The following is a 22,552-nucleotide window of genomic DNA, read 5'->3' on the forward strand; positions in this document are numbered from 1 at the left end:
GCTGTGGCTGGGTCTATAAAGTGGTAGACAGACAGCTGATGGTGGCACAGTACATTAGAGCTGTGACAAACTGTAATAATGGTTAAAAGGGAATCTAACTCTGTGTGTTAGGAATTGACCAATGAAGGTTGACTCAATGGATAAAAAGGTCTGTTCTGATAATCAGGAGGGGTTTCCTAAAGTGTCCATGAAACAAATTTGAGATTTATTTTGAAATCCCCCAGTTGTAGCATTTGAGAACACAGGTTCAATGATTGCAGCACTGAATGGATGAGGTGAGCATGAATGAAGCTAATGATCTTTCCTCCCTCTTCTCTTCTTAAGTTGCATGTACGTTTGCATTTGTATTTGTGAGTCTGCAGTCAGCCTGTCCTTCTCTTTGCTCTGCTGTCTGCAGCAATACAAAGGAAAATTACTTTAGGCAATTTCCATCCTGTCCCTGGTGGAAATATGTTTAGAATAATTTTTTTTAAAAAAGACAGCTCGGATCTGACAGAGATTGGTGCCTATTTGTGGCTTCATTCTGAATAACTCTGATGATAGCTAATACTTGAAAGAGAAATGTCGTGTGATAGCAATGCTCCTTAGGAATGGGACAATTGTTTGAGACAGAGCTAGGACTTCACTCTTGATTTGGGCTGAGATTTGAGTATTTGATCTGACACTGCTTAAGGAAGGTTTAACCCTGGAGACAACTTCTAAACTGAGATTGCAAACTGCAGTTGCAAACAATAGCAAGTGTTTCATATTCCAGTGTTAACATTTTCACATCTTGACAATTATAAATTTTCAACAAAGAATACCTTTCCGAACAGAGAGGACAAAGAATTAGTATCTTTTGTGTCCAAGTGAGCTAATCAGGAGAGCAGATTCTTTTCAAATGAGCCCCACAAAAAAAAATGCTATTTTTGACAAAATGTTAATTGTTTCCAGCCTGAATTCTTTATCTTGCTATGGGAACCTAGCCATAAAGACATGGTTTCCTTTCAAAGGAAACACCTAATATTTCTGATCTCTCACCATTGAATCGGTGGCTATTCACCCACTGGAGGAGGTGTGCTGCTACATCAAATAGACTTACTTGGGGGAGACTGGGGTGGAGGTTGGGAGTAGTGGAAGTAGAGGGGTGGGAGGCTGGGCACAGCAAAATAATGGTCAAGCAACCAGAAACTAAGTAAATCCCACTCTTGATGTTTTTATGCAACCTCCTTTCTCCTATGAACTGTAGGACAAAATGGGGATGAGAATCTATTAGCCCCTCTGCAAACAGCAATGATCTTTGGATTAGTCAATCAGTTGAGGCACCTGAGCTGTACCTGTTCAGGTATACAGATGCCCTATGGTCAACATGGAAAACTGGAATCTCACTTAATGCTTCTTCAAAGAGTATTGGCACTGGTTCTGAAATTGCGCCTTCCTACTGCAATGGCTTGAATTGCACAGGTTTTTAAGGCTCCTTTATCCATCCTGCTGCTGAAGCACGTTGGATCACTGTACAAGTAAACACAACTACAGCAGACATGTTGAAAGTAGACACCCTTGAAATATTCTCATGAAAATTAGCATCTGATTTATTTTCCATGAGCGTTTACCCTGTACCTTTGATTATTAATTTTAATTATACTTGTTAATTTTCCAGTTCAGGTTGTAATTGTAGATTGCTTGAAATAACAAGAAATAAAAGTTTTGATTTATAGCCTCGTGGGGGAATTGATATGTTTAGAGAGGACAATATTGCAACACTTGTTATTCCAACACAAATGCATTGTCTTCTAATGTAATATGATTTGATTGAAATAACCTTTATTACCGTAATGTTTTATTTTCATAAGGAAAGAAAGAAATACAAACTATTAACAAGGCGCAATTTAAATTTTAAAAAAAGCTTTATTGCCCCTCATCATGACCCTAGGGGCTGTTTATTTGTGTAAGGAACCATGTTATTCCTGACATCTTGACCAACATTCTCATTCAATTGAGGGGACCAAGAGAATTCTCTTAATTTTGAAAACCTCCATTGAGTCCAATCCGTACATGAGGAGCACTGTGTTGCAATTGAAACGCAGCACTTCTGACTTATTTTTTATTTCAAAAATATGCTTTATTCATAAAAATATCTTTATATACATACATGGTCACTTAAGTAGTCCGGTTCTGTACAGTAGCATATGAAGGAACAAACAAAAATGGAGTTTGACTCTATGCAGCGAACAAGACCATATTTATATATATTTGAGGCACCGTGAGGGTCTGATAACTGAATGGACCCCCATTTAACTTTAGCCGAAACACCTTAGATGGTGGTCTTTGCCTATTGCGCCTTGGCAGCTGCTGCCTCAAGCTTTGGTGCATCCCTCAACATGTAGGCACTGCACCACCTCATCTGTGCTGTGCTTGCATGATGGTCTGGCTGATGTCAGGGTGTCTTAGAGTGTGGCATGAATCATGGAGCAGGTGAGAAAGCTGCGAACTGAGTTGCCTCTGACGCTGAGCACGTTTGCTTTTAAGGCCAGTCCAATTTTAAAAGCAAGCAGTCAGAATATGAAAAAACAGGCTTCGTGATTGATGATGGATTTGCTTGAATGTGTTCCTCAGAGTGACTTGGCCCCAGTGTGCTGAAATCTATAGTGCTGTGCACTGTTTTTTTTCATTACGGGTAGCCGTCTTACGAGTCAACCTTCAGCCATTCACTCAGAAATATTATAATCATTTTTCAAAGTTAAAACGATGATGTGATGAGTAAACACATTTGTGGATGGCAGGCAGCCAAAGATATCCAGCACTAAGAGAGGGACCAGCCAGCATTCAGTGATCGCTTTACTGGCACTAGTGAAGTTCATTGAGCATCTACCCTTACCACTTCCCCCCTCACTTCCCTCCAAGGCCCCAAGGGATCCTTCTCTATCCATCACAAATTCACCTGCACCTCCACACACATCATTTACTGCATCCGCTGCACCCGATGTGGCCTCCTCTACATTGGGGAGACAGGCCGCCTACTTGCGGAACATTTCAGAGAACACCTCTGGGACACCTGCACCAACCAACCCAACCGCCCCGTGGCTGAACACTTTAACTCCCCCTCCCACTCCGCCAAGGACATGCAGGTCCTTGGCCTCCTCCATCGCCAGACCATTGCAACACTACGCCTGGAGGAAGAGCGCCTCATCTTCCGCCTAGGAACCCTCCAACCACAAGGGATGAATGCAGATTTCTCCAGCTTTCTCATTTCCCCTCCCCCCACCTTATCTCAGTCCCAACCCACGGACTCAGCACCGCCTTCTTGACCTGCAATCTTCTTCCTGACCTCTCCACCCCCACCCCCTCTCCGGCCTATCACCCTCACCTTAACCTCCTTCCACCTATCGCATTCCCAACGCCCCTCCCCCAAGTCCCTCCTCCCTACCTTTTATCTTAGCCTGCTTGGCACACCCTCCTCAGTCCTGAAGAAGGGCTTATGCCCGAAACATCGATTCTCCTGCTCCTTGGATGCTGCCTGACCTGCTGCGCTTTTCCAGCAACACATTTTTCAGCTCAGATCTCCAGCATCTGCAGTCCTCACTTTCTCCCTCTACCCTTACACCCTCCTGACCCTGCTAAACAGGGTCCACTTGAATCAGTTGAGGCACATTGGACCCTCTCAGGAAGCCGGTCATGGCTTGAAGTCCCACTCCAAGGATTTAAGCATGCACTCTTGACTGACAGCTCAGTGCCCTCCTGAGCTCATGCTGCTTCGCTGCAGGCAATGTTCATTCCAAGCTGCACGGCTTGCGTGCTTATTTCGGAGGCACACGCAACTGGTAAGAAAAGTAGAGGGGACACTGGCTGCAGGTGCTGCTTTTCAGGTGAATATCACGCCATTCAAAAGCAGGATGCCAGAAATATGAAGTACAAACGACAGCGCAAAACAAAACGGTGCTGGAGATAGTCAGCAAGGTAAGGCAGCATTCAAGAGGAGAAAGACAGAGTTTCAGGTTGAAGGATGGTGACGAATGATTTTATTGTCACGTGTATTTTACAATAAAATGCAGTGAAAAGCTTTCATTTTTCAGCTTGATTCGGCACTATTGATGACCTTGCAGAACTATTTGGACAGGAGTCAAAGAACACAGGGTTAGGCCTTTTAGGACCGAGACGAGGAGAAATTCTTTCAGCCAGACAGTGGTGAGCCTATGGAAGTCTCTGCCACAGAAAGTGGTTGAGGTGAATGCTTTCAAGAAGGATTTAGATATAAGTGTTATAACTAAGGAGATCAAATATTATGAGGAGAAAGTGGGAATAGGGCACTGAGATGGATGATCAGCCATGGTCATAGTGATTGGCTGAGCAGGCTTGAAGGACTGATTGGGCTACACCTGCTCCTAGTCTCTATTTTTCTCCATTTCCCATTGACCTGAAACTCTGCTTCTCTGTCAAGATGCTGTCTGCTGCGTATCCCAGCATTCTTTTTTTTAGTTTCCGTTTAGCATCACTTCATTGCTGTTTGTGGGAACTTTTGGCTTGCTGGAAATTTCTAAATTATAGTGCAATTTTGACCGTGAAGTACTTTGGAAATGCTAAGGTTGTGAAAGGTATTATATCAACATAAATCTGTCATCTGCAACGTCAAGATCAGCAAAAACAAACAACTGCATCATCGTTGTTGTACAAACCAGTAATATGAAATTACCTTGTCTTTTTTTTGTTTGTTTGTGGTTGATTACAGACGTTTTGGGACAAAATGTGCGGCCTGCCAGCAGGGTATCCCCCCAACCCAGGTGGTGAGGAAAGCTCAGGATTTTGTCTATCACCTTCACTGCTTTTCCTGCATCATGTGTAACCGGCAACTGGCTACAGGCGATGAATTCTATCTGATGGAGGACAGCCGGTTAGTGTGTAAGGAGGACTATGAAACGGCCAAACAGAATGGTAGGCACTGTACTAGCAAGGATATATCATGTAACACTGTGGGGAAGATGACTATATTGCATGTCCTTTATCCATTTGGGAATACTGTTAAAAATAGTCAGCCACTCATGTCAACAATACCTTTTGAGCCCATTACATGGGAATGTGTTTTAAAATAAGTAAAATAAAACCCATCAATTTCTGTAGCATCTTTTCACAGCGAAGTGTGCATTATGCATTTTTGCAATTCTATAAACTACTGTACTCTCATAAATTCTAAATTGAAAGAGTACAATGCACGTTATTGGCTTTTGGCATACTTTCTACTTTTTTTTGTTGAGTAAATTGTAAGGGCCACATTATTGTACAGATTCCTGACCAAGCAGTAAATGTACCTTTTAGACAGTGAGATGATATCACAACATGCAAAAGTCCAGTATGAAAGTCTTCAGTAGCAGTTGCAGTAATTGTTGTAATAAGCACAGATTTCAGAATATGCCGAAGTCTGAGATTGTAACCAGTGTAAGTCGTCAATGTTGTCACTGAAATTCAAGACATCGGTCTCAACAACAACCCAGTCTTCAAGATAAAATGTTGTAGGGTGAACAAGGAGGCAATCATACTGTTTTACCCAGAAACCACATCAGAGATTGCAAATCAGAACATACAGATAGCTGAGATGCAAGTGGTGTGTGATGAGGCATAGTGCTCAGCTGTTCAGGGTTGATATTCTACAAAGAGGAACTAGAATTCTCTCCCAGGAGGCAGCTTTGGCTGTAGATCAGTTGAACATTTCAGTTGACTCCATTGATAGATTGTGGTGAAGCACAGGTATTCTGATTTGTGGGACCATAGTTAGCTGCAGAGATAGTGGAGGCATTGGTAAATATATTCCAGAGCTCATAGGATTCTGGAAGAGTTCTGGCAGGCTGGAAAACTGCCATTGTGATATCTCTGTTCAGGAAGGGAGGGCGTTAGAAAGCAGTCACTCTAGACCAGTTAACCTAACATCTGTCTTTTTGGAAAATGCTAGAGGCTATTATTAAGGAAGAAATAACAGAATATTTAGAAAAGCATAATACAATCAAATGATGTGAACATAGTTTTGTGAAAGGGAAATCATGTTTGACAAATTTGATCAAGTTCTTGGAGGATATAGCAAACAAAGTTGATAAAGGGGAACAGGTAAATGTAGTGTGTTTGGATTTGCAGAACACACTTGATAAGGCAGCGCATACAAGCTATTGCACATGATATTAAAGCTAATGCATTAGATTAGATTTCCAACAGTGTGGAAACAGGCCCTTCAGCCCAACAAGTCCACACCAACCCTCCGAAGAGTAACCCACCCACCTCTGGCTAATGCACCTAACACTATGGATAACTTAGCATGGCCAATTCATCTTTGGACTGTGGAAGGAAATCGGAGCACCCAGGAGAAACCCACATAGACACGAGGAGAATGTGCAAACTCCACACAGACAGTTGCCCAAGGCTAGAATTGAACCTGGGACCCTGGTGCTGTGAGGCAGCGGTGCTAACCACTGAGTCACTGTGCCGCCCTTGGGTATGGATTGGGGATTGGTTATCACCCAGAACACATGTATATGAACGTACCCAATGGAGTGCCACAAGGATTCAGCCCTTGTGCCTTAATTATTTACTACATATGTTTATATAAATGACTTGCAGAAGGACTCAGAATGTAATGTATCGAAATTTGCTGATGATACAAAGACAGGTGGAGGGCATGTTGCAATGAGGACAGAAGGATTCTGCAATGGGATACAAATAGATTCTATGAGCGTGAAAATGTCTTGGCAGATGGGGATTAATATAAGAAACTAGGAAAAATCAAAAGATAGACTATTAGTTAAATAGAAAGAAATTCCAGAAAATTGTACAGAGTGTTGGTGAGGTCACAACTGGAGGTATTATGTACAAATGTGTCGGCAAGGAAATACTGGTGTGGGAGGCAATTCAAAAAGAGATTCACTAGGCTGATATAAAATGAAAACTGCAGATGCTGGAGATCTGAAACAAAGCCAGAAACTGCAGGAGGAACTCTGCACCATCCGTGGACAGAAAAGCTGAGTCAACATTTTGAGTCCTGTGTGACGCTTCTTCAGAACAGTGAACAAACATCATCCATTCTGATGAAGGGTCGTTGGACTGAAAATGTTGACTCTGCCCTTCTCTCCACAGATGCTGCCAGATCTGCTGAGTATCTCCAGGACTTTCTGGGATGAAGGAGCTGACACATCAGGAATGCCTAAACAAGTTAGGACTGTATTGATTAAAGTTTGGAGGAGTGAGGGGTGGTCCTATTGAAATACTCCAAACTCTGAGGGGGCTTGACAGGGTAGATGTTGAGGCAATGTTTCTACTCGTGGGAGAATCTCAAACTCAGGGACATCATTACCATATAAGGGGAACTCGTTTAAAACTGAGCTGCAAAGGAATTTCTTCTCCTGGAGGATAGCGAATGTCTGGAATTTTCTAACTCAAGGAGTTGTGGACACTGCATCACTAATACTATTTAGGAGGTACATAGTTTTTTGAAGTGTCGAAGAGTTAATGGCTATGGCAGCTGGCATGAAAGAAGAGTTAAAGCCTAGAACAGATCAGCCATGGACCGTGTTAAATGACAGTGCTGGCTTAAGGGGCTAAATGCCCCACTCTGGCTTTGATTCCATCTGTCCTTATGGTATATAGATGGCATTAGGTTATAAATCAACCATGATCTAACTGGATCTGTTGGACAGACCTGAGGGGGGCCTGCTCCTACGTAATTTCAGGAGTAACCTATTCCAGACCATGGGGACCATGTAAAACTTTCCTAACCTGTCTGTTCAGGCCCTTCTTAAAGGGTTTCACCCCTATCCTATCTGCAGACTGCACAGTGACAGTGATCAGCAAAGGAGGGGCAGGATGGTGCATTCTCTACTTAAAGGGAAATTGCACCACTTAATCACCTCGTGAAGGCGAGAAGTCTCATTTTCAAAATAAAGTGAGGCACGAGGAACATGACAAAGATACACTGTAGGCATGTTAATTGTTCCAGGCATGAGATAAAAAAAAGCGATTCCCTGACAGCTGCCCCGTTGCTGATATTTTCAAATCTAATGTCTTTCTCTGACCTACAGTCCACCGATTGACTAATATTAATGAGATTAATGACAATTACTAATAACCTGTTGTATAGATAGTTATTAATAGGTCCCTGGAGCAAGTGGTGTGCTCTGAGTAATATCGCAACACAAAATACAAATGTGCATTACATCACCTGAACCTATCCATCAGTGCAGGGGGAAGGCGCGATTTATAGTTGCTGTGCAATCCTGCCCATCAGCCGCAGAATGAGTTAACCCCTTCAGTTCTGTTGTAGAATGACAGCAAGAAGCTTAAGAGCACTACCATCAGTTACAGATTTTGAGCAGATTGCCAGTAGAATCTGTCCCTTCTATTCAAAGGGAAAGGTCTTTGGAAATATGGACATGTCCAGCTTCTCATTTTCCAGCCATCCATTCTAAGTGGCTGGAAAATCGGTGCTTCTCATTAGCAAGCTGGGATGGTTTATTTGTCTGCTGTTTCTTAATCTAAAATTTTCATTAGACCGAGTGAAAGTCCTTTTTATAAATTGCGAGCTGAAAGAAATTTGTTTTGGGGCCTGCACTCACCTAAGAATAAAAATCAACCACTTCATTTGGAAGCATCACATTGTCAAATTGCATTAGGCCCCCATTCACTCCTGGCTCTGAAAACGTTTGATTGATCCACTAACAGTTAAACTCCACTGATCAATTTATGGACACATTATTGATCAGTGGATGGCTTAATTTCCTTTCAGATGTGTATTGTGGCAGAGCACTGAGCTATTTCTTTTGGTTAACAAGATACTAGCAGAGGAAAAACATGCACAAGTTAAAAAAAAGTCATGCAAAGCTGGCAGCCTTGACTTATTGTCTCATGTATTTACAAATGTTCTCAGCCACTGATAGGTTAAATGCAGGTATACTGACAGCATAAAAACAAAGAACAATGGGGTGCTACAGGCTTAAAAACAAAATGTGCTGGAGAGACACAGCAGGTCAGGCAGTATTTGTTGAGAGAGAAACAGAGTTAATGCTTCCTGTCCAGTGATTCAAAGCAGATAGGTGCACTGGAGTTGAAATGTTAATTGTTTTTCTCTCCACAGATGTTGTTATTTGAGGAAGGACATTCTGGTTAATTGAGGGAGTACAGTGTAGGCTCACGAGGTCAATTCCCGGAATGGTAGGACTATCATATGTCGAAAGATCGGAGCGACTGGGCTTGTATACGCTTGAGCTTAGAAGGATGAGAGGGGATCTGATTGAGACGTATAAGATTGTTAAAGGATTGGACATTATGGAGGCAGGAAGCATGTTTCTGTTGATGGGTGAGTCCAGAACCAGAGGGCACAGTTTAAAAATAAGGGGTAGGCCATTTAGAAAATAATTGAGGAGAAACTTCTCCACCCAGAGAGTGGTGGGTGTATGGAATGCTCTGCCCCAGAAGGCACTGGAGACCAAGTTTCTGTATATTTTTGAGAATGAGATGGATAGAGCACTTAAGGATAGTGGAATCAAGGGTTATGGGGATAAGGTATGAACAGGATACTGATTGTGGATGATCAGCCATGATCATGATGAATGGTGGTGCTGGCTCGAAGGGCCTACTCCGGCACCTATTGTCTATTGAGTTCTGCTAGCATTTCCTGTTGTTGTTGCATAATTTCAGTGTTTGGATTGATGGTTTTACCATGAGCTCCAGGAGAGGGGCTTGCAGTTTTTCTTCCCTTGAAGGCAGGTGGATTGCATGAGCCAGGATGTTAAAAGCCACAAAGGAACCCAGAGTAGAATAAGATGAAAAAAAGGCCAAGATCCAACAAGTTAACCTCCCACCATCCCGTCACTTGCATGACATAAGGAGAATGGGGTAACTGCTGAATCTCAGCAATCAGTCTCTAACACTCAACTTCCAACATGAACGAGAAAAACCCAGTGGTGGAAAGCTTAGTGGATTATTGGCCGAGAGTATTCAACTTTTCTCAAGTATTTCCCCTCCCATGTCTCAAAACTAATTAACCTGCAATGTCAATTTCTGATTCAATTTTTGTTCCACTTTAATCAATTGTGACAGTTCTGCAACCAGAAGTGACTTAAACTAGACAGTAATCTGATGATACTTCACTAGCTCTTTGTTCAGCTGACACAATTGTACTTGAGTATTAAGCTTGCTGCGTGAAACAGAACTTCATGACAGCAAGGACATGCACTTAGTAAAAGGCTCAAAGACAGATTATTGTCATTCTAGTATCAGAATACTTACAAAAGTAACTTAAATCTTAAATAAAATATTGCCATTTTCTTCTCCTGATATCATTTTAAATTATATATTAATTTATTCTTTCAAAACAATGGCTGGATTTTCCCCTATGCACTAGGTGTCTGACATTGGGACCATATGCAATGTCCTGTCTTCATATTAAGGGAGCTGTATTAACTCTACTCCTACCAGTAAGCCAAATGGGACTGAATTTGAACAGATCTGTGAGATCCAAACTGGACATTCATAAGGTGGTGTGGACTATCAGCAGCATCAGCAGCAGAATTGTATTCAATGGCAATCTCTAACCTAACCGTGGCATAACCCAAACTCTGCCATTATCTTCAAGGCAGTGGATCAACTCTGGCTCACTGATGAGTGCAGGAAGACAGGCCAGGAACAGCATCAGGTGTACCTAAAAATGAAATAAAACAAAGAACTGCAGATGCCAGAGATCTGAAACAAAAAAAACAGAAATTGCTGGAGAAGCTCAGCAGACCTGGCTGCATCTGAGGGAAGAAAGCAGAATTAGCATTTCAAGTTGAGTGAGTCTTCATTGGAACTGAACAGTTCTGATGTAGAATCATCAGATTTGAATCAATACCTAAAATTGAGATGTTAACCTAATGAAACCACAACAAAGGACTACTTGCATGCCAAACAACGTGCAATAGGAAGAATTAAGTCATCAAAAAACATTGAATCAGATTAAAGCTCTACCACATCCAGTTGTGAATAGTGGTGGACAATTAAACAACTAACAAGGGAGGAGGCTCCACAAATATCTCCATCCTCAATGCTAGTGCAAAAGACAAGGCTGAAGAGGTTGTACAACCAGCTTCAGCCAGAAGTCGCAAGTGAATGATCATTTTTGAACTCTTGCAGAAGCCCCCAGTCATCAACCAGTTTAGTTCACCCCAGGGTATATCAGGAAACTGCTGAAGGCAATAGGCTATGTCAACATTTCAGCAGTTATACTGAAGAATTGTGTTCCAAATCTTGCCATGCCTTTTGCCAAGCTTGTTCCAGTACAGTTACAACACTGGCATGAACTCAACAGTGTGAAAGATTACCCTCCTATATCCAGTACACAAAAAGCAGGTTAAATCCAACTCTGCCAATTACCACCCCATCTAATCTCGATCATCAATAAAGTGATGGAAGGTGTCATTGACAGTACTACCAAACAGCACCTGCTCAGCAATAGCCTACCCAGTTTGGCTTTTGTTAGGGCCACTCAGCTCTTGACCTCATTACAACCTTAGTTCAAACATGGACACAAGAATTGAACTCAAGAAGTGAAGTGACATTAAAGTAGTGTTTGACTGAGTGAGGCATCAAGAACCAAAGCAAAGTTGAAGTCAATGGGAATAAGGAGATATCTCTCCTGTTTGCTGTCATAGCTATCACAAAGGATGATGGTTATGTGTGGAAACCAATCAGCTCAGTCCCAGAACATTTCTGCAGGAGTTCCTCAGGGTTGTGTCCTTGGCTGCTTCACCAGTCACCTTCCCTCTATCACAAGATTAGGAGCGGGGACATTTACTGATTGCACAATGTTCAGCACCATTTGTGACTCCTCAGATACTGAAGCTATCTATATCCATATGTGACAAGACCAGACAACACTTGGTCTATCAAGTGGCAAGTAACATTTGTGCCACACAAACATCAGGCAATGACCATCTCAAACAAAAAAAATGTAATCATCGTCCCTTGAATGGCATTACTCTAAAACACCTGTTATCAAAATTCTGGGGGTCACCATTGACTAGAACCTAAACTGGACTAGCCATAAAAGAACCATGGTTACAAGAACAGGTCAGAGGTTGGGAATTCCATGTGGAATAACTCACTTTGTGATTCTGAATATCTATCTAACATCCTCAAGGCACAAATAAGGAGTATGATGGAGCATGTCTGAGTGGTACCCTATCCATCACCTTCAACATTTACTTCCTGAATCAACAATGCTCAGTTGCTGCTAACGAGAAAGATGCCCCAAAGGAACTTATGAAAGTTCCTGTAACAGCAATTTCCTAACCTACAGCCTCAGCCAATTGGAAGGTCAAGGGCAGCAGTTACATGGGAACATCACCACTAGAAAGTTCTCCTCCAAATCCCCTAACATCCTGATTTAGAACCATGCTATCATTCCTTCACTGTCACTGGGTCAAATCCTGAAACTCCCTTGCTAACAAGTTTTACTGCACCCGGAATAACTACAGTGGTTCAAGAAGACAGCTCACCAACACTGTCTCAAGGTCAATTAATGATAAACAAAACAAGTGCTGGCCTAGCCAATGATGGGCACATTCTTTGAATGAATAATATAAAATTTCTCGAGCCCGTATTTGCCACCCAGATGCAGGTCAGTGTAGGTGGGCTCTTAATGGTCTGACTGTGTGTTTGCCACCTAATTCTGGAAAGTGAGTGGTTTCTCAAGGTGGGACCCACAGAACTAGAAGGATTGGAGCCCACCAAAAGAGATGGCGCTGCTGCAGCAAAAAAGGCAAGAGTGAGGGCACTTCAATATGGAGGTAATTTCAGAAGCTGCCTGGAAATCGAAAGTTAAAGAAGGCCCACAATATTTGGGCGATTTTGGCAGAGGAGTTATCCCTCCACAGGAATGATCTTTGTCCCTGCTATGATCTTCCCATGTTTATCGCTCATTCATTTAGCTGTAAGGGGTTAGGGGTCTGTACGTTAATGGTGCTGTGCACCAATCATGCTGAGGGGGCCCCTCTACACCATTGCTGCCCTTGAGACTCACTTCGGAACTGGATCCAGTCAGGCGAATGCCATCATCCTGAGTGAGGCCTTTTGTGGCCCAATTGCCAGCCCAACTCTGCAGAATGGACTGCCAATTCAATGGGAGCCTAGCCATGGGAAATCTGCCCAAAGGCAGGACAAGATGAGGGAGCTAATCCAATGTGGATTTGGGCTTACCTCCTGGTTCTTGCCTCCGAATATACCTCTTTGGACTGGGGAAGATTGTCCCAATGCGGTCAGCTAACACATGATCAACTAACATGTTGTTTTCTACCAATCTGGAAAGATACGCAGTGTACAACTGGTGGAACCTGCTGTACTGGTGCACATCTTACCTTGAATTAGTAGAACATCTGACTAATAAAATTTCATTCTTTTGAGGAAGTAACAAGGAGGTTTGAGGTGGGAAGTGCAATTGATGTGCCCTACATGGATTTCAGCAAGGCTTTTGAGAAGATTCCACACGACTGGTTTGATAAATAAAAAGGCCATGGAAGCTCAGGACATGTATCTAGGGTTATGTTCTATGTACCACCTATCCTGGACTACACTTACTGGATCAACTGTGGTTCATAGCAAACACAAGCTAGCCATTGGAAGCTTGATTTTTGTGGACAGTGTTGATTAAAAAATGTTGGGGAAGTAGCCAAAGATCTAGGAAGTAGGTCCATTGAAATTGGGTTAATTATATCCACTGCCTCCCTGTGTAGTGGAGATCTGTCAATGCTCTCGGAAAAGCTGCTCACTGTGTATCAGGGCATTTCAGAAGTGAGAGCAGGAAACTCGGGAAGGAAAGTGCAATAATATCCTTCACCAATTTGAAGGATGTTGAGGAATAAAACTACTCTATGCCAGTACCCTGAACAAAGAGGCACAATAAACGGGAAGTGGCTTTTACACCACTTTTGATATTCTTTTTCACTGAAGTCAAATGCTGTTTTCAGTTCAGAATGTTTTTTTTACAAAAATGCTGTTATAGATTGGGCTTTACTCTCACAAATGGCTTTTTATTTATAGCAGACTGTATTTCTTAAAAGCTAAACTGTTTCTTTAAATCCGACCATGACAGGTTCATACATTTGGATTTATTGACCTCTATTCACCCGCTGGTGAATTTAATAAACTTTTCATCATCTCAGAATGTAGAAAATGGCAGACCGGCAGACTGATATGCCCCAGCTAAACAAGTACTGTATATCGAATCAACACCATCCATTAGATATCTGAAAATCAATGGTCTGTCTATACATTATATCGAGGAAGAATAGCCTGCTGTTTGGCCACTGAGAAGATACTGAGCTGGTTTACCTGTTTGAAACTAAAAACAGATTCTGAAATCCCTGCAGCGTTTTCTTGTTCAGAAAAGTCTTGAAAACACAGTGGGAGAAATTTGTTTACATAGCATTTCTTTCACAAACTGTATCGATTCCTTGGGTGCAGACAGTGCCAGCAGTTAATACTTGCCTGATTTGCCTTGGCTTTCTCAGCGATATCATTGCCAAAAAGTAAATGGACAGCACAATGATCTGGTGGCAGGCCAGTGCCCAGAGAATCGACAGAATCTATGTGGTACTGTTAGAAGCATTGCTATTCAAGCAAATGCTCCCCACTAGTCTTTTGCATTGGTTTTACTCGAGAATCATTAATTTTATAATGCAGCTTCTGTTCCACAAACCCCGTAAAAGGTGGATGGAACAGACTACCAACAACCTTGTTAGTTGGAAATTTGTTCTGTCGTTCAATTAGATCATACTTGATCCATATCTTAACTGCTTCAACCATGTTGCTTTCACTATGTGTAATAAACGTATTGGTTGTTTGAAGTTGACAGTGGCTCCTTTCAAAGTGTGTATTTGCAACATGACCTCCCAACTCCTACACTCAATGCAACGACCAATAAAGGAAAGTGTACCAAATGCCTCCTTCACTGCCTTGTCTACCTGAGACTCTACTTTCAGGAGCTATGGACTTGAACTCCAAGGTCTCTTTGTTCAGCAACACTCCCCAGGACCTTACCGTTAAGTGTATAAGTAATGCCCTGATTTGCTTTCCCAAAATGCAGCCCCTCGCATTTATCTAAATTAAACTCCATCTGCTGCTCCTCAACCCACTTGTCAGGCACGAACTCCCCTTCATCAAACCGTGTTGACTTTACCCTATTTTACACTTCCAAGTATTCAGAAATCTGATCCTTTGCAATGGATTTCAGGATCTTACCCATGACCAAGGTTAGGCTAATTGGTCCAACATTTTCTGTCGCATTTGTGTGTGTGTGTGTGTGTCATTAGCGACTTTCCAGTCCTCTGGGATCCACCCTGACTCTATTCCCTCATGATTTTTTAAACCTTTATAAGGCCCGGCCTATCCAGCCTCTCCTTGGAGCTCAAACCCTCCAACCCCCTTGTAAATCTTTTTCTGAACCCAAGGTATGTTCGAATGGAGGAATGGACTCTTCCTGTCCCCCCACCCCTCCTCCCTTTGTGGCGGTCTCGAGCAAGGGGGTCCCTGACACTGGATGGGGACGGAGAGGTTTGGAGCTTAGCCGAACATTGCCAATGAGGCCGTCTGCTACCATCAAGCGACAGCGGAGGGAGTGGGTGCTGTGAGGTTGTGGGGTTAGGATTCCCCAGCTCATGATCCCTTGTAGCCACAGTATTGTGGCAGTGAGACCTCCTGGCCTGTAAGGGAGTAGGTTTAGGGTGAGAGGGGAAAGATATAAAAGGGACCTAAGGAGCAACTTTTTCACACAGAGGGTGGGACGTGTATGGCATGAGCTGCCAGAGGAAGTGGTGGTGACTGGTACAATTGCAAGATCTAAAAGACATCTGGATGGGTATATGAATAGGAAGGGTTTAGAGGGATATGGGCCGGGTGCTGGCAGGTGGGATTAGATTAGGTTGGGATGTCTGGTCGGCATGGATGAGTTGGACTGAAGGGTCTGTTTCCGTGCTGTACGTCTCTATGACTCTATAAGTCACATCAAATGAATCAATCTCCACTTCCAAAGTGGACTATATACAAGCCAGAAGTGATACAAATCCTGGACATTGTCCATCATTTCCCAAAATGGATGCGTCCGCCATCAGTCAAATCAAAAGATTTTTGTGTTCCCCATCAACACAGTCGGTTTAACCACCACGGGGTTCATCCTGGTGTCTAACTTCAAAGGCACAGTATGGAAACTCTGGGAAAGTGACTCTAGATTCCTGGTTCCTTTAAAACATCTGGTGAAGTTATACCAGGTGAGGGAAAGATCTCCCAGTGGAAATTCTCACCCTGGTCTCATGGTGTTCATTCTTTGACAATAAAGGATTCATTAACATGCTCCAACTGTGAGACAGTATCTATCCACACACTCACAGTAGTGCATTTTTAGAGAAGTAACTTTATCTTAAAAATTTTTTTGACGGTAGGTACTAGTATTTTTTGACATAATGGTTACAAATTTCTTCACTGTTGTGAATTGTGTACCATATACAATATTGCTTCTTCAATACTATACAATTAGATTAATTCAAGATCTTAGCATGTAGTCTATCTATGGCAGCCATTATGTTGTTGCATTGAAGTGCTTGGAGACAAATATAAATTACACAGAGCTGACTTTATATGTTGTACATTTGTCTAGACTTGATCTTTTCATTTTTCTCCTGGTCAAGATCTGTAGCTCTACATTTCAGAAATTTAAGGCCATTCAAAACTTGCTGCCAGTATCCTATCTCATATAAGTGTTACTTATCCATCTCTGTATGCTCACTGACCCCACACTGGGTCCTGGTTAAGTAATACGTTGATTTTAAAATTCTCAAATCTTTCCACAGACTTAACCCTTCCGCATCTTCATAATCTCCACCAGACCCATACCCTTGAGAAATCTGCAAAGAACCAACTCTGGCCTCTTAAACATAGCCAACTTTAAGAGACCTTGATCGGGTAGAAAAATGGGCTAAGGAGTGGCAGATGGAGTTTAAATTAGATAAATGTGACGTGCTGCATTTTGCTAGGGCAAATCAGGGCAGGACGTATACATTTAGTGGTAAGGTCCTGCAGGAGGGTTGCAGGTAGTTGCAGTGGTAATCTTGCCTTTATTGGTGAGTGCATTGAGTATAGGAGTTGGGAGGTTATGTTGCAGCTGTACAGGATATTGATTGGGTCACTGTTTGAATTCTGTGCTCAATTCTGGTCTCTCTGCTCAAAGAAAGATGTTGGGAAACCTGAAAGGGTTCAGAAACAATTTACAAGGATGTTGCCAGAGTTGGAGGATTTGTGCTACAGGGAGAGGCTGAATAGGCTGATGCTATTTTCCCTGGAATGTCAGAGGCTGAAGGGTGATCATATTGAGGTTTATAAAATCGTGACGAACAAGGATAGGGTCAATAGTCAGGGTCTTTTCCCAAAGGTGGGAGAGTCCAAAACTAGAGGGCATAGGTTTAAGGTGAGAGGGGAAAGATTTAAAAGGACCTAAGGGGGATCATTTTCACACAGAGGGTGGTACGTGTATGTAATGAGCTGCTAGAGGAGGTGGTGGAGGCTGGTACAATTACAAAACTTAAAAGTCATCTGGATGGATAGATGAATAGGAAGGGTTTAGAGGGGTATGAATAAAAACTGACAAATGGAACTAGATTAATTTAGAAAATCTGGTCAGCATAGCCGAGTTATATCGAAGGGTGTTTCAATGCTTTACATCTCTATGACTCTATCGATGGTGGCTACGCTTTTATCAGCCTTGCTAACCCTCATTGTCTTTCAATTTTTTGCTGTCATCCTTTCAGACACAGTTTAAAACATACCTTCTTGCCCAAGTGTTTGATATAATATCTCCTCTCATGGCTTAGTATTTTATATGAACACACTCCCCTATTGTGCTTTGCATTGTTTCACCATGGAGGAGAAAGTGAGGACTGCAGATGCTGGAGATCATAGCTGAAAATGTGCTGCTGGAAAAGCGCATCAGGTCAGGCAGCATCCGAGGAGCAGGAGAATCAACGTTTCGGGCAGAGGCCCTTCTTCAGGAATTAGATGTCAAAGATGCTGTCCAGATGCTGATAGTGTAACTTAATTCAGAACCTTTAGACTTGCCGCAGAAGCTCTCTTGTGTATTTATGCCTATGAATTAAAATCTGTTAAGACCTCATGCTGTCTAATGTAGATGCTGATGCAGAGGCTGGAGCTAAGAGACCTCGTACGACCATTACAGCGAAGCAGTTGGAAACACTGAAGAATGCGTACAAAACCTCTCCAAAACCAGCTCGCCATGTGAGAGAACAGCTTTCCTCAGAGACAGGGCTTGACATGAGAGTTGTACAGGTAAGGAAGAAAAAAATACTTGGAGGAAGTAACCTTTTTTATTAAGATTTATATTTAAAAAATACTACTCATGTGGATTTCCCTCGTTTTCAGTCAAAATGGCTTAAATGCAATGAATAGTCGTGTCAGTGTGTTGACCTCAGGATGGTAGTCAGGAGTGACATCCTACTGATAAGTACTGTGATTGAAGCATGTCCAATGTTGAGCAGTTAGCTCATTCCATACTTAGGTAAACATTTCTTGCTTTCACGTGGATTGGGATGAAGATGCAGGACAGTAAGCCAATTTATTCACACAGTCACTGAAAGCTATTTGCTAAAATGTTGCATTAAGTCTTACAAAAGGTGAGCAGTGCAGATCCAAATCAATTCTGGAACAGGCCCTTTGAATGCCTCACATAAAAGCAAAATACTGCAGATGCTGGAAATCTGATACAAATTGCTGGAGAAGCTCAGCAGGTTTGGCAGCATCTGTGGAGAGAGAAACAGAGATCATGTTTTGAGTCTGATATGATTCTTGTTCAGAACAGGGGTTCTTCTTTTCTTCTCTTCTGCTGTTGTGTGTGCGTGATTAGGGAGTCAGTTAGCTCAGTTAGCCTCTTTGCAATGACAACAACAGCGAGGGTTCAATTCCCACACCAGCTGAGGTTACCATGAAGTGCTGTCTTTCGTAATTCTCCCTTTGGCCGAGGCATGGTAACCCTTAGGTAAACTGCCATCAATCACCTCTCTCACTCTAATTAGCAAGCAGCTCTCTGGCCTGATAAATCTATGGCAACTCTTGTAATGGGACTGAATCTTTCCAATTTAGATACTTGATAGGCTATAAATCAACCATTTAAAAAATCAGCCTATAACTGCATCTAAACTGGGACAATGATGGTCCACATGTGGGCCAGTCTTGAGTTGTCACCACACATTACAATTTTTCATTAACGTCACGTTCTGCGAATACTGTTGCCGGTATTGCGATTTCCAACACAGCACAGTGACCATTGATCTAATTTATTGATATTTACAACTTAAAATTGAGTTTTACCTAAATGGAATCAAGATTAGCAGAAGGAAATTGAGGAGGAGGGTGGCTGGTGCCCATGGACATTAACGACCATAATAACTCTATCAGGAAAGACACTGTCTACTGCTGACTTCATGCATATAAAATGGAAGGATCCCAGGTCTGCTCCCTGCTGTGTCATCTGATTTGACCAGGAATGGTCATAACAGTGCTATATACTTGGACCCAGCACTCCTGGACCAATGAGTGGCAAAGAAATCAATAATTCCCTTAGCAAATTACCCATCAGTATTGCCTACTAGAGTGGGCATGTTGAGTGAACATGGAGGATGCATTGTAAAATGCAAAGCCAAAACTTATTGTTGTGTCTTCCATGGGAAGTGCAGTCATTTGGGTGAGGTATTGAGGAGTATCCATCTGGCACTATCACAGCACAAATCAGGAAAACAAACGATCGGATTGAGGGAAAAACCTGCAAATGAAGTCATGTGGTATTCGGGATGAGAAGGAACTGATGGACATACGGACCTTACCCTGCAGCAAGTCACTGTTTTTCACCTGCTATTGATAAGATACTCAACCCTTATTGTAGGTTCCCCATTTTAACTAGATTTTGAAGAAGATGATCAAAGCTTTTGCAAAGGAAAGGGAGAGTAAATTGGAAGGTCAGCTAATTCAGTCTTTGTCAGGAAACAATGCTCTGTTCATGGACTCCTGACAAAGGAAGGAAATCTCATTAGACTTCCACAGTGCCATATTCCATCATCAAACACTGCCTCCTCTCCTTCTGACCCTGATCTCCATCATTTCTTCATCACTCAGCCTTGAAGCCTGAAGTGCACTCCCCAACACAGCTAAATATCTATCGCTAACTGAGTGATCCAATCATTGACCTCTGTTTGTAAGTGGTCTAGCTGGGAACCAGTGAAGCTTCTTCCAATAAAACAGTTACCAAAATGAAAACTGAATACCAAATGCCTGATTTTTTAAAAAAATTCAATTTGTTTTCTTTCCCTCCATCTTCCTATCACATCCCTTCTCTTTCCCCAGCTTACAGTTCCATGCAAACTCTGATCTTCAGAACTACATGGCAGTGGCAATAAATGGGATTCTGGGAGATATTTAATTTAATTTATCGGTCATAGTCAATAGACAATTTGGCTGTAGCTTAACTTCTGTGAAAGACCTTGCAGTACTCAGTCTAAATGAGACACAGCCAAGTAAGTAATATTGTGCTGACTCCTCATCAAATGGATTCCTCTGGATAATTAGACAGCTTGTGTGTCTTCATCATTAGAGGTTTGAGCAATTAGCAACGTGGAATGTATGGGACTTACAGTCTCGGGGCTGAACAGTATGTAAAGAACTATTCCTTAACTTGAACCCTTGAAAGGAAGACTTCATCTGGGTTTTCAGTGAATTTTAATCAACACCTCAAAACCAGTATCTGGGCCCTGCCTGAACCTGACTCTACAGACATTGAATATTTGTCAATGACACCAGAGAATCATCAATTAAGGATGCTGTTTTGAATTTCCTCATACAGTTTTGAAATGCTGTACTCAGCCTCTCCCCGTCCATCAAATATCAGGACATAGATGATTGTTAGTGCATTACACCCTATACTCAACCAAACACATGCCTAATCATGTAGATATGCTCTTTCATAAGGCTGTAAATCAAATTATTAAATAACATGCATAAACTGCTGCATTTTGCCTGACATAATGTTGCAAAGCTCTAGATATAGTTGCACAGGTATTATACTGAATTGGTGTAAATTAAAACACTTAAACTTCTTTCAGGTTTGGTTCCAGAACAGAAGAGCCAAAGAGAAACGCTTAAAGAAGGATGCGGGTAGACACAGATGGGGGCAGTATTACAAGAATGTGAAGAGAAGCCGCGGAGGGGCAAAGAATGGGAAAGAGAGCTCAGTGGAGGATGGGGGCCTCAGTGACAGTGAATTGAGTTTCAGAGGTGAGTGAACTCTACTGAGACCAATGAATGGATTCTGGGAATAAACTAGCTTTAGTGGTAGATTGCAGATCAAGAGCAATGTCTCACAATCATGACTTCAGAAAGAGATCTGCAGACTCTGAGAAAGCAACAGATCATGTGCAGTCCACAACATGGTAGGAACTGTCATTTGAGAAAACTATATATGAATTCTCAAGTTCCTGGAAAAATGTGTGAGGTCTAATAATGCAATACAGCCAGGTACAAGCTCACCCTCAAACACATGAAAGCTTCTCTATCATTGACCAAAGTCAGGAATTTGATAGCATACCCTTCATGGGTAAGCTGCAACAAGTTGACAAGCTCAATGTGCCCCAGGAAAAAGCAATTTGTTTGAGCAGCACCCCTTCCAAAGCTGAAAAATTCCTTCCCACCAAACACCAGTGTACTATATTCCGATATCTACTGCCGCATCTTGTCAAGGCTACTTCTGTCACATCTCCCAAACAGTCCTATCATTCCACCCCCCCATGCCCCATCAGTAGACAAACACACACTAGCACTAATGGCACCATACATGTTATACAGAGATGCAAACCATCTGTTTGTACTATTTGAAATCTTTTATGTATACCATTTATACTCATAAAAAAAAAGTTCAGTTTCTAAGGCTGAAGGTTTATTTGAAACCTGGAGGGTTGACTCTTACAGTAGTAGTGTTTTGAAAGGGTTGAGGAACACCCTATCCCATCATTTTGTTATCAGCTTAGAGATTGGTTCCACCCACACAGCCACCAAAATAGCGCAAAGGGAACTAAATTTTATTCTCACTATTGAATACTTCTATAAATCAATAATAAACTCCATGGAGACTTATGTAAATTTCTGTACGTCTGTTTCCACAGCTGGTTTCTGGAACAAGTTGCTAGCTTGCCACCAAAGGTTATCAATTGATGGGTGTTATATCCACTTCTCATTAAGTATAGCCGACCAGGAGACTCTTCCATCTTCCTGCCTACTCCGAGAATATGGGAAAGGTTTACAGAATGACAACAAAATGCCTGGTTATGTTATAAACAAACATTCTGTGACCACCCCCACACCCCCCTCCCCAGCCCCCAGGTCCTTGAGTAGGACTTAGACAGCAAAATTCTAACTCAGAAGCAAGAACAATGCACTGTACCACAAGTGCTCCCATTCCTTTTTAACTGAGGTTGTCAGAGAATTTCCAGAGTGACCATTGCTCGAGTGATGGTCGACA

The 22,552-nt window shown here is 42.2% G+C and overlaps 1 protein-coding gene across 2 annotated transcripts in view; it reads left to right on the forward strand.

Annotated features, from left to right (window-relative positions):
* lhx4 (LIM homeobox 4) overlaps positions 1–22,552 on the forward strand; it is a 120,665-nt gene that overhangs the window by 91,316 nt on the left and 6,797 nt on the right. For both annotated transcript variants that reach the window (XM_072573519.1, XM_072573520.1), the window contains exons 3-5: positions 4,706–4,908; positions 18,161–18,318; positions 21,141–21,312. In XM_072573519.1, coding sequence (XP_072429620.1) covers positions 4,706–4,908; positions 18,161–18,318; positions 21,141–21,312 — 533 coding nt within the window. The remainder of the gene's footprint in view (positions 1–4,705; positions 4,909–18,160; positions 18,319–21,140; positions 21,313–22,552) is intronic.

Source organism: Chiloscyllium punctatum, chromosome 7 (assembly GCF_047496795.1).
Source record: "Chiloscyllium punctatum isolate Juve2018m chromosome 7, sChiPun1.3, whole genome shotgun sequence".
NCBI classification, from domain to species: Eukaryota; Metazoa; Chordata; class Chondrichthyes; order Orectolobiformes; family Hemiscylliidae; genus Chiloscyllium; species Chiloscyllium punctatum.